Source organism: Oncorhynchus mykiss, chromosome 19 (assembly GCF_057628025.1).
Source record: "Oncorhynchus mykiss isolate SJ-2025 chromosome 19, ASM5762802v1, whole genome shotgun sequence".
In the NCBI taxonomy this organism is placed as follows: domain Eukaryota; kingdom Metazoa; phylum Chordata; class Actinopteri; order Salmoniformes; family Salmonidae; genus Oncorhynchus; species Oncorhynchus mykiss.
Window position 1 is genome coordinate 5259849 of NC_143040.1, and position 12579 is coordinate 5272427.

The 12579-nt window shown below is 45.9% G+C and overlaps 1 protein-coding gene across 21 annotated transcripts in view; it reads left to right on the plus strand.

Annotated features, from left to right (window-relative positions):
* The window catches only part of LOC110534602 (lysine-specific demethylase 4C), a 64063-nt gene that overhangs the window by 1089 nt on the left and 50395 nt on the right, over window positions 1–12579 (plus strand). For all 21 annotated transcript variants that reach the window (XM_090209923.1, XM_090209932.1, XM_090209933.1 and 18 more), the window contains exons 2-6: window positions 5345–5512; window positions 7379–7554; window positions 9290–9404; window positions 10280–10473; window positions 12341–12390. In XM_090209923.1, the coding sequence (XP_090066049.1) occupies window positions 5369–5512; window positions 7379–7554; window positions 9290–9404; window positions 10280–10473; window positions 12341–12390 (679 nt within the window). In that variant the 5' untranslated portion in view covers window positions 5345–5368. The remainder of the gene's footprint in view (window positions 1–5344; window positions 5513–7378; window positions 7555–9289; window positions 9405–10279; window positions 10474–12340; window positions 12391–12579) is intronic.

Genomic DNA, 12579 nt, shown 5'->3' on the forward strand with positions numbered 1-12579 from the left:
GCTTGCTAGCTAACCTCGGGCCTTGTTAGTTAGCATAAATCTCGACTGCATCCATTCAAGATGGGATTTAAACCCCCATCTCTGCTACGCGCATTGTGCAAGATGGCCAGTTTAGCAAGCTGGCTACTTATCCCTTTTCTCATCGTAACCGGTTCTTGTTATTTATCTCACGTTTGACTACTGTAAGACTCTTGAATTCTGACAATAACGAAAGAAAGGGAGTGGTTGATTTCAAATCAAGTCGTAGTTATCAATTATTTGAACTGTCTCCTTCGATCTGCCATTGCTGGCTACCACAACTGAACGTAGACGAGCTCGGACAGAAAGACAGACAAAGATCAGATTAGCCACACTGCACTTCGGACTTATCTTGGGAAATAAATGCACTGTCACAAGTGATTTAATCATTTAGCTACTATATATATATATAATAAGTGCATTGCATGATTTTTAAGAAAGTGGTTGAACAGCTTTAAATGGCAAAGTTACCATTTTATATCAAACATGATATGCAACAACATAATTAATAGATTTACTTTATTCGAATCAATTAAAATGTAACGTTTTTATTGTTATTGTATTAGCCGTTCATTGCTTTGTGAGATAATCTAAATGAATGATTTGAGACGCATTTCCTTATTGTGGGTCTCTTCCTCATTGTACTGTTTTGCTTGAACAATTATTTTTTTTTTAAAGAAACCAACTGTTATTGTGTGTCTAGTCCCCTTTGTCTCCTTTGTCAAAGTAAATCCAAAGTGAGTATACCAAATGGCACCCTATTCCCTATATAGTGCTCTGATGTTGATGTAAGCCCTGGTCAAAAGTAGTTCACTATGTAGGGAATAGGGTGCCATTCGGGATGGACCCCCAGAGTTGTGGTGATCGGGAACCCTGCTGGTGGTAACTAGCAGAGGGGTTGTCAGAATATTTTGGGAGGACCACGATTTCCTTTGTGGGAGATGACCGCCACCCAGTGGTCCAACTTGTAAATAACACACAGCGAAATTGAAGGTGACATGAGTAAGACAGCATGGGAGTGCATCCCAAAGAGCACCCTTTTTAGTGCACAACGTTTGACCAGAACCCATACTCCTATGCTATGGTCAAAAGTAGTGTACTGTATATGGAATAGGGTGCCAACCCTGGTCTAAAGTAGTGTACTATATAGGGAATAGGGTGCCAACCCTGGTCTAAAGTAGTGTACTATATAGGGAATAGGGTGCCAACCCTGGTCTAAAGTGGTGAACTATATAGGGAATAGGGTGCCAACCCTGGTCTAAAGTAGTGAACTAAATAGGGAATAGGGTGCCTACCCTAGTCTAAAGTAGTGTACTATATATGGAATAGGGTGCCAACCCTGGTCTAAAGTAGTGTACTAAATAGGGAATATGGTGCCAACCCTGGTCTAAAGTACTGAACTAAATAGGGAATAGGGTGCTAACCCTGGTCTAAAGTAGTGTACTGTATATGGAATAGGGTGCCAACCCTGGTCTAAAGTAGTGTACTAAATAGGGAATATGGTGCCAACCCTGGTCTAAAGTACTGAACTAAATAAGGAATAGGGTGCCAACCCTGGTCTAAAGTAGTGTACTAAATAGGGAATAGGGTGCCAACCCTGGTCTAAAGTACTGAACTAAATAGGGAATAGGGTACTAACCCTGGTCTAAAGTACTGAACTAAATAAGGAATAGGGTGCCAACCCTGGTCTAAAGTAGTGTACTAAATAGGGAATAGGGTGCCAACCCTGGTCTAAAGTAGTGTACTAAATAGGGAATATGGTGCCAACCCTGGTCTAAAGTACTGAACTAAATAAGGAATAGGGTGCCAACCCTGGTCTAAAGTAGTGTACTAAATAGGGAATATGGTGCCAACCCTGGTCTAAAGTACTGAACTAAATAAGGAATAGGGTGCCAACCCTGGTCTAAAGTAGTGTACTAAATAGGGAATAGGGTGCCAACCCTGGTCTAAAGTACTGAACTAAATAGGGAATAGGGTGCTAACCCTGGTCTAAAGTAGTGAACTAAATAAGGAATAGGGTGCCAACCCTTGTCAAAAGTAGTGTACTAAATAGGGAATATGGTGCCAACCCTGGTCTAAAGTACTGAACTAAATAGGGAATAGGGTACTAACCCTGGTCTAAAGTAGTGAACTAAATAAGGAATAGGGTGCCAACCCTTGTCAAAAGTAGTGTACTATATAGGGAATAGGGTACTAACCCTGGTCTAAAGTAGTGAACTAAATAGGGAATAGGGTGCTAACCCTTGTCAAAAGTAGTGTACTATATAGGGAATAGGGGCCATTTTGGAGGCTGATTTATTGCAGTTGCACTGTCTGCAACACTGGGTTTATTAGTTCAGCTAATCTACTAGCTTATTAAGGCTTATTGGATTGGTGATTAGTTAATTAGTAGAATCAGGTGTGTTAGAGCTGGACTCAGGAAGAAGGAAGAGAAGCCTGCTTCCTTGGCTGTTTTTGTGTAATTAACCAATGAGGCCTGATAATGAGGCCTGATAAGAATAATAAATGTGTTGCACATAGGTTAATATTGTTATCGGACCTTATTGGTTAGTTACACAATAATAACCTATGTGTTGCTTTTTATTTATGTGTTATTCATATAAGCAATACTGTAGCCTACACTGCACAACATTGAGTGTTGTTCACAAACCCTGGTCCTGATCGGACAATGACCCCAAGCATACTTCCAAAGTTATGGCTTAGGGACAACAAAGTCATGGTATTGGAGTGGCCATCACAAAGCCCTGACCTCAATCCTATAGAAAATTTGTGGGAAGAACTGAAAAAAAAACGCGTGCGAGCGAGGAGGCCTACAAACCTGACTCAGTTACACCAGCTCTGTCAGGAGGAATGGGCCAAAATTCACCCAACTTATTGTGGAAGGCTCCCCGCAACGTTTGACCCAAGTTAAACAATTTAAAGGCAATGCTACCAAGTACTAATTGAGTGTATGTAAACTTCTGACCCACTGGGAATGTGATGAAAGATATAAAAGCTGAAAGAAATAATTCTCTCTACTATTTTTCTGACATTTCACATTCTTAAAATAAAGTAGTGATCCTAACTGACCTAAGACAGGGCATTTTTACTAGGATTAAATGTCAGCGATTGTGGAAAACCGAGTTTAAATGTAGTTGGCTGAGGTATATGTAAACTTCAGTATGTAGACTAGCTGGGATCTAGTGTCTCTACGGTATGTAGACTAGCTGGGATCTAGTGTCTCTACAGAATGTAGACTAGCTGGGATCTCGTGTCTCTACAGTATGTAGATTAGCTGGGATCTCGTGTCTCTACAGTATGTAGACTCGCTGGGATCTCGTGTCTCTACGGTATGTAGACTAGCTGGGATCTAGTGTCTCTACAGTATGTAGACTCGCTGGGATCTCGTGTCTCTACGGTATGTAGACTAGCTGGGATCTAGTGTCTCTACAGTATGTAGATTAGCTGGGATCTAGTGTCTCTACAGTATGTAGATTAGCTGGGATCTCGTGTCTCTACAGTATGTAGATTAACTGGGATCTCGTGTCTCTACAGTATGTAGATTAGCTGGGATCTCGTGTCTCTACAGTATGTAGATTAGCTGGGATCTAGTGTCTCTACAGTATGTAGACTCGCTGGGATCTCGTGTCTCTACAGTATGTAGACTCGCTGGGATCTCGTGTCTCTACAGTATGTAGATTAGCTGGGATCTCGTGTCTACAGTATGTAGATTAGCTGGGATCTCGTGTCTCTACAGTATGTAGATTAGCTGGGATCTCGTGTCTCTACAGTATGTAGACTCGCTGGGATCTCGTGTCTCTACAGTATGTAAATTAGCTGGGATCTCGTGTCTCTACAGTATGTAGATTAGCTGGGATCTCGTGTCTCTACAGTATGTAGACTAGCTGGGATCTAGTGTCTCTACGGTATGTAGACTAGCTGGGATCTAGTGTGTCTACGGTATGTAGACTAGCTGGGATCTAGTGTCTCTACAGTATGTAGATTAGCTGGGATCTCGTGTCTCTACAGTATGTAGACTAGCTGGGATCTAGTGTCTCTACGGTATGTAGACTAGCTGGGATCTAGTGTCTCTACAATATGTAGACTAGCTGGGATCTAGTGTCTCTACAGAATGTAGGCTAGCTGGGATCTAGTGTGTCTACGGTATGTAGACTAGCTGGGATCTAGTGTCTCTACAGAATGTAGGCTAGCTGGGATCTAGTGTGTCTACGGTATGTAGACTAGTTGGGATCTAGTGTCTCTACAGTATGTAGATTAGCTGGGATCTCGTGTCTCTACGGTATGTAGACTAGCTGGGATCTAGTGTCTCTACAGTATGTAGATTAGCTGGGATCTCGTGTCTCTACGGTATGTAGACTAGCTGGGATCTAGTGTCTCTACAGAATGTAGGCTAGCTGGGATCTAGTGTCTCTACAGTATGTAGACTCGCTGGGATCTCGTGTCTCTACGGTATGTAGACTAGCTGGGATCTAGTGTCTCTACAGTATGTAGACTAGCTGGGATCTCGTGTCTCTACGGTATGTAGACTAGCTGGGATCTAGTGTCTCTACAGTATGTAGATTAGCTGGGATCTCGTGTCTCTACGGTATGTAGACTAGCTGGGATCTAGTGTCTCTACAGAATGTAGACTAGCTGGGATCTAGTGTCTCTACAGAATGTAGATTAGCTGGGATCTAGTGTCTCTACAGTATGTAGACTCGCTGGGATCTAGTGTCTCTACAGTATGTAGACTCGCTGGGATCTAGTGTCTCTACAGTATGTATCTCTAGGTTTTATCAGTCTAGTCAGACAGCCTATGGCCCTAGCCTGTGTTCTATTTAAGCAGTAAGGCCAGAGGCAGTGTGGTATATGGCCAATATACCACGGCTAGGGGTTGTTCTAACGCGCAACGCGGAGTGCCTGGATACAGCCCTTAGCCGTGGTAAATTGGCAATATACCACAAACCCCTGAGGTGCCTTATTGCTATTATAAACTGGTTACCAACGTAATTAGAGCAGTAAAAATCATTGCATTGTCATACCCGTGGTATACGGTCTGATCTACCACGGCTGTCAGCCAGTCTACGGCCCTGTTAACCCCCTCCTGCCCTGTTTCCTTAAGATCTTGTCTGGGTTTAATTGGTGGAGGCAATTACGTTTTACTGTCATGACATTCTAATGAGGAGTAACTGTTTCTCTGTCAAGGCTTCCCCTTAGTTAACAGAACGTATTACTGTCATGACATTCTAATGAGGAGTAACTGTTTCTCTGTCAAGGCTTCCCCTTAGTTAACAGAACGTATTACTGTCATGACATTCTAATGAGGAGTAACTGTTTCTCTGTCAAGGCTTCCTCTGTGTGAGCAGGCAGGATGGCAGGGGCGGAGGTCTACGGCCCCGTTAACCCCTCCTGCAAGATCATGACCTTCAGGCCCACCGTGGAGGAGTTCAGAGACTTCAACCGGTACCTGGCCCACATGGAGGCACAGGGGGCGCACCGTGCTGGCCTCGCCAAGGTGGGTGTGTGTGCCTGAGAGTAGGACTGGAAGTGTGTTTGGTGTGTGTCTGTTCAGGAAAGATGAGAGAACAACCTGTGTGTGTGTGCTTGTCTGAGTGTAATTTGGGGATTATCACCCTCTACCTGTCTCCAGGTGATAACCCCCCCTCTCTCTCTCCTCTACCTGTCTCCAGGTGATAACCCCCCCCTCTCTCTCCTCTACCTGTCTCCAGGTGATAACCCCCTCTCTCTCTCTCCTCTACCTGTCTCCAGGTGATAACCCCCCCTCTCTCTCCTCTACCTGTCTCCAGGTGATAACCCCCCCTCTCTCTCTCCTCTACCTGTCTCCAGGTGATAACCCCCCCTCTCTCTCCTCTACCTGTCTCCAGGTGATAACCCCCCTCTCTCTCCTCTACCTGTCTCCAGGTGATAACCCCCCCTCTCTCTCTCTCCTCTACCTGTCTCCAGGTGATAACCCCCTCTCTCTCTCCTCTACCTGTCTCCAGGTGATAACCCCTCTCTCTCTCCTCTACCTGTCTCCAGGTGATAACCCCCCCTCTCTCTCCTCTACCTGTCTCCAGGTGATAACCCCCTCTCTCTCTCTCCTCTACCTGTCTCCAGGTGATAACCCCCCCCCTCTCTCTCCTCTACCTGTCTCCAGGTGATAACCCCCCCCTCTCTCTCCTCTACCTGTCTCCAGGTGATAACCCCCCTCTCTCTCCTCTACCTGTCTCCAGGTGATAACCCCTCTCTCTCTCTCCTCTACCTGTCTCCAGGTGATAACCCCCCCTCTCTCTCCTCTACTTGTCTCCAGGTGATAACCCCCCCTCTCTCTCCTCTACCTGTCTCCAGGTGATAACCCCCCCCTCTCTCCTCTACCTGTCTCCAGGTGATAACCCCCCCCCCTCTCTCCTCTACCTGTCTCCAGGTGATAACCCCTCTCTCTCTCTCCTCTACCTGTCTCCAGGTGATAACCCCTCTCTCTCTCTCCTCTACCTGTCTCCAGGTGATAACCCCCTCTCTCTCTCCTCTACCTGTCTCCAGGTGATAACCCCCCCTCTCTCTCCTCTACCTGTCTCCAGGTGATAACCCCCCCTCTCTCTCCTCTACTTGTCTCCAGGTGATAACCCCCCCTCTCTCTCCTCTACCTGTCTCCAGGTGATAACCCCCCCCCTCTCTCTCATCTACCTGTCTCCAGGTGATAACCCCCCCTCTCTCTCATCTACCTGTCTCCAGGTGATAACCCCCCCTCTCTCTCCTCTACTTGTCTCCAGGTGATAACCCCCCCTCTCTCTCCTCTACCTGTCTCCAGGTGATAACCCCCCCCTCTCTCTCCTCTACCTGTCTCCAGGTGATAACCCCTCTCTCTCTCCTCTACTTGTCTCCAGGTGATAACCCCCCCTCTCTCTCCTCTACCTGTCTCCAGGTGATAACCCCCCCTCTCTCTCCTCTACCTGTCTCCAGGTGATAACCCCCCCTCTCTCTCCTCTACCTGTCTCCAGGTGATAACCCCCTCTCTCTCTCCTCTACCTGTCTCCAGGTGATAACCCCCCCTCTCTCCTCTACCTGTCTCCAGGTGATAACCCCCTCTCTCTCTCCTCTACCTGTCTCCAGGTGATAACCCCCCCTCGCTCTCATCTACCTGTCTCCAGGTGATAACCCCCTCTCTCTCTCTCCTCTACCTGTCTCCAGGTGATAACCCCCTCTCTCTCTCCTCTACCTGTCTCCAGGTGATAACCCCCCCTCTCTCTCTCCTCTACCTGTCTCCAGGTGATAACCCCCTCTCTCTCTCCTCTACCTGTCTCCAGGTGATAACCCCCTCTCTCTCTCCTCTACCTGTCTCCAGGTGATAACCCCCCCCTCTCTCTCCTCTACCTGTCTCCAGGTGATTCCTCCTAAGGGCTGGCGTCCTCGGTGTAGCTATGATGATATTGATGACCTGGTGATCCATGCTCCTATCCAGCAGATGGTTGCTGGCCAGTCAGGCCTGTTCACTCAGTTCAACATCCAGAAGAAACCGCTCAGCGTTAAGGAGTTCAGACGCCTCGCCAACAGTGACAAGTCAGTAACTACACACACACACACAGACACACACACACACACACACACACACACAGGTGTTCAGACGCCTCGCCAACAGTGACAAGTCAGTAACCACACACACACACACACACACACACACACACACACACACACACACACACACACACACACACACACACACAGACACACACAGGAGTTCAGACGCCTCGCCAACAGTGACAAGTCAGTAACCACACACACACACACACACACACACACACACACACACACACAGGTGTTCAGACGCCTCGCCAACAGTGACAAGTCAGTAACCGCACGCACACACACACACACACACACAGGTGTTCAGACGCCTCGCCAACAGTGACAAGTCAGTAACAACACACACTCCCTCTACCTGAACTATGTGTTATATTTAGTATAGTAGTTATAACATAGATCTTCTACCTCTCCAGATACTGTACTCCCTCTACCTGAACTATGTGTTATATTTAGTATAGTAGGTATAACATAGATCTTCTACCTCTCCAGATATTGTACTCCCTCTACCTGAACTATGTGTTATATTTAGTATAGGAGTTATAACATAGATCTTCTACCTCTTCAGATACTGTACTCCCTCTACCTGAACTATGTGTTATATTTAGTATAGTAGGTATAACATAGATCTTCTACCTCTCCAGATATTGTACTCCCTCTACCTGAACTATGTGTTATATTTAGTATAGTAGGTATAACATAGATCTTCTACCTCTCCAGATATTGTACTCCCTCTACCTGAACTATGTGTTATATTTAGTATAGTAGGTATAACATAGATCTTCTACCTCTCCAGATACTGTACTCCCTCTACCTGAACTATGTGTTATATTTAGTATAGTAGGTATAACATAGATCTTCTACCTCTCCAGATACTGTACTCCCTCTACCTGAACTATAATGTGTTATATTTAGTATATGAGTTATAACATAGATCTTCTACCTCTCCAGATACTGTACTCCCTCTACCTGAACTATGTGTTATATTTAGTATAGTAGGTATAACATAGATCTTCTACCTCTCCAGATACTGTACTCCCTCTACCTGAACTATGTGTTATATTTAGTATAGTAGGTATAACATAGATCTTCTACCTCTCCAGATATTGTACTCCCTCTACCTGAACTATGTGTTATATTTAGTATAGTAGGTATAACATAGATCTTCTACCTCTCCAGATACTGTACTCCCTCTACCTGAACTATGTGTTATATTTAGTATAGTAGGTATAACATAGATCTTCTACCTCTCCAGATACTGTACTCCCTCTACCTGAACTATGTGTTATATTTAGTATAGTAGGTATAACATAGATCTTCTACCTCTCCAGATACTGTACTCCCTCTACCTGAACTATGTGTTATATTTAGTATAGGAGTTATAACATAGATCTTCTACCTCTCCAGATACTGTACTCCCTCTACCTGAACTATGTGTTATATTTAGTATAGTAGGTATAACATAGATCTTCTACCTCTCCAGATATTGTACTCCCTCTACCTGAACTATGTGTTATATTTAGTATAGTAGGTATAACATAGATATTCTACCTCTTCAGATATTGTAGCCCCCTCTACCTGAACTATAATGTGTTATATTTAGTATATGAGTTATAACATAGATCTTCTACCTCTCCAGATATTGTAGCCCCCTCTACCTGAACTGTAATGTGTTATATTTAGTATTTATAACATAGATCTTCTACCTCTCCAGATATTGTACTCCCCGCTACCTGAACTATGAGGACCTGGAGAGGAAGTACTGGAAGAACCTGACCTTCGTATCTCCCATATATGGAGCTGACGTCCCCGGGAGCCTCTATGACGAGGTAGATGTCTCAGGACTCATAGAATATCAGTCTCTCTCTCCTCTCTCTGTCACTCATCACTGATCATCAGGATCACTGTCATTTCACTCCTGTATATTCCTTTCTAGTCATCCCAACCTCTCTGTCCTGGTGCAGGGTGAAGTATAGAGGAGTGGAATATCTGACACCTCAACTCTATCTTGTTGTTTCTCTCCCTTCTGTCTCATCTCTCCTCTCTCCTCTCTCTCTTCTGTCTTTCATCTAATTCTCTCTCCTCTCTCTCCTGTCTTTCATCTAATTCTCTCTCTCTCCTCTCGCCTCCTCTCTCTCTTCTGTCTTTCATCTAATTCTCTCTCCTCCTCTCGCCTCCTCTCTCTCTTCTGTCTTTCATCTAATTCTCTCTCCTCCTCTCGCCTCCTCTCTCATCTAATTCTCTCTCCTCCTCTCTCTTCTGTCTTTCATCTAATTCTCTCTCCTCCTCTCACCTCCTCTCTCCCTTCTGTCTTTTGTCTAACTATCTCTCCTCTCGCCTCCTCTCTCTCTTCTGTCTTTCATCTAATTCTCTCTCCTCCTCTCGCCTCCTCTCTCCCTTCTGTCTCATCTAATTCTCTCTCCTCCTCTCTCTTCTGTCTTTCATCTAATTCACTCTCCTCCTCTCTCCTCCTCTCTCCCCTCCCTTTTATCTAATTATCTCTCCTCTCGCCTCCTCTCTCCCTTCTGTCTTTCATCTAATTCACTCTCCTCCTCTCTCCTCCTCTCTCTCTTCTGTCTTTCATCTAATTCACTCTCCTCCTCTCTCCTCCTCTGTCTCTCCTCTCTCCCCCTCTCTCCTCCTCTGTCTCTCCTCTCTCCCCCACTCTCCTCCTCCTCTCCCCCTCTCTCCTCCTCTCCTGTAGGGTATAGAGGAGTGGAACATCGGCCACCTCAACTCCATCCTGGATGTGATTGAAGAGGACTGTGGTGTTTCTATCCAGGGGGTGAACACACCCTACCTGTACTTCGGCATGTGGAAGACCAGCTTCTCCTGGCACACTGAAGACATGGATCTTTATAGCATCAACTACCTGCACTTTGGAGAGCCCAAGTCCTGGTAGGGGGGTACTGTTATTTACTAGCATGGTGTCGCTCAGGCAAACTGAGAGGCGGGGTTAGAGGGAGAGATGGGTAGGAAGGGAGAGGGGAATGACTTCTTTATTCCTCCCTCTCTCCCTGTTTCCACCTCCCTCTCTCCCCCTTTCCACCTCCCTCTCTCCCCCTTTCCACCTCCCTCTCTCCCCCTTTCCACCTCCCTCTCTCCCCCTTTCCACCTCCCTCTCTCCCTCTTTCCACCTCCCTCTCTCCCTCTTTCCACCTCCCTCTCTCCCTCTTTCCACCTCCCTCTCTCCCTCTTTCCACCTCCCTCTCTCCCTCTTTCCACCTCCCTCTCTCCCTCTTTCCACCTCCCTCTCTCCCTCTTTCCACCTCCCTCTCTCCCTCTTTCCACCTCCCTCTCTCTCTCTCTTTCCACCTCCCTCTCTCTCTTTCCACCTCCCTCTCTCTCTCTCTCCATCTCCCCCTTTCCACCTCCCTCTCTCCATCTCCCCCTTTCCACCTCCCTCTCTCCCTCTTTCCATCTCCCCCTCTTTCCACCTCCCCCTTTCCACCTCCCTCTCTCCCTCTTTCCACCTCCCTCTCTCCCTCCCTCAGTCTCCCCATCTTTCTCTTCCCCTGGAGGTATACTGCTGTTCATTAGAGCAGGAAGCCCTGCAACAGACATGGTTCTCACCTCTCCCCACTTAGACACATTTCCCTGGAGGGGAGGACCACCAAGAAGCTCTTCTCTCAACCCCTCCTCACCTCTCCCCACTTAGACACATTTCCCTGGAGGGGAGGACCACCAAGAAGCTCTTCTCTCAACCCCTCCTCACCTCTCACCTCTCCCCACTTAGACACATTTCCCTGGAGGGGAGGACCACCAAGAAGCTCTTCTCTCAACCCCTCCTCACCTCTCACCTCTCCCCACTTAGACACATTTCCCTGGAGGGGAGGACCACCAAGAAGCTCTTCTCTCAACCCCTCCTCACCTCTCCCCACTTAGACACATTTCCCTGGAGGGGAGGACCACCAAGAAGCTCTTCTCTCAACCCCTCCTCACCTCTCCCCACTTAGACACATTTCCCTGGAGGGGAGGACCACCAAGAAGCTCTTCTCTCAACCCCTCCTCACCTCTCCCACTCCTGGGGCAGTCCTCCCTCTCCCCTTACACTCACATACACACACACCCTTACCTCAGACTGATAGTTGAATATGGGGCTTCTGATGGGGGAGAAGAGGTGTAATGGAATGCCTAAGAACCCTGAGGGAGTTCTACAGAGTTCTACAGAGTTCTACAGAGTTCCATGTCAGGAACTTTAGAATAGGTAGAATTCCAAGGCTCACCACTAGGGGCCAGTATTGTCAGTGTAGAGGATGACACATCTAAACAGTTTGTCTCATACATAACACCTACCCACACACTAGTTTACTATATTCACCTTCTGTGTTAACCTGACAAACATTGTCTCTGTCTACAGGTATATTAACATTAGACACATTGTCTATATTAACAGACACATTGTCTATATTAACATCAGACACATTGTCTATATTAACATTAGACACATTGTCTATATTAACAGACACATTGTCTCTGTCTACAGGTATATTAACATTAGACACATTGTCTATATTAACATCAGACACATTGTCTATAGTAACATTAGACACATTGTCTATAGTAACATTAGACACATTGTCTATAGTAACATTAGACACATTGTCTATATTAACATTAGACACATTGTCTATATTAACAGACACATTGTCTATATTAACAGACACATTGTCTATATTAACAGACACATTGTCTCTGTCTACAGGTATATTAACATTAGACACATTGTCTATATTAACATCAGACACATTGTCTCTGTCTACAGGTATGCCATCCCCCCTGAGCATGGGAAGAGACTGGAGAGACTGGCTACAGGTAATCTTAGTTTAACTAGATGAAATATTAAGTAAAAAGTAGAACACTGAGGCAGCGTTTAGACAGGCAGCCCAATTCTGGTCTTTTGGCAATAACTGGGCTGCCTGTCTAAACGCGGTCTTAGGAGGATAGACCTAAATTATTGTACCCAAAAGCACTGTGTTGACTCTGTCAATCTATCTAACAGTC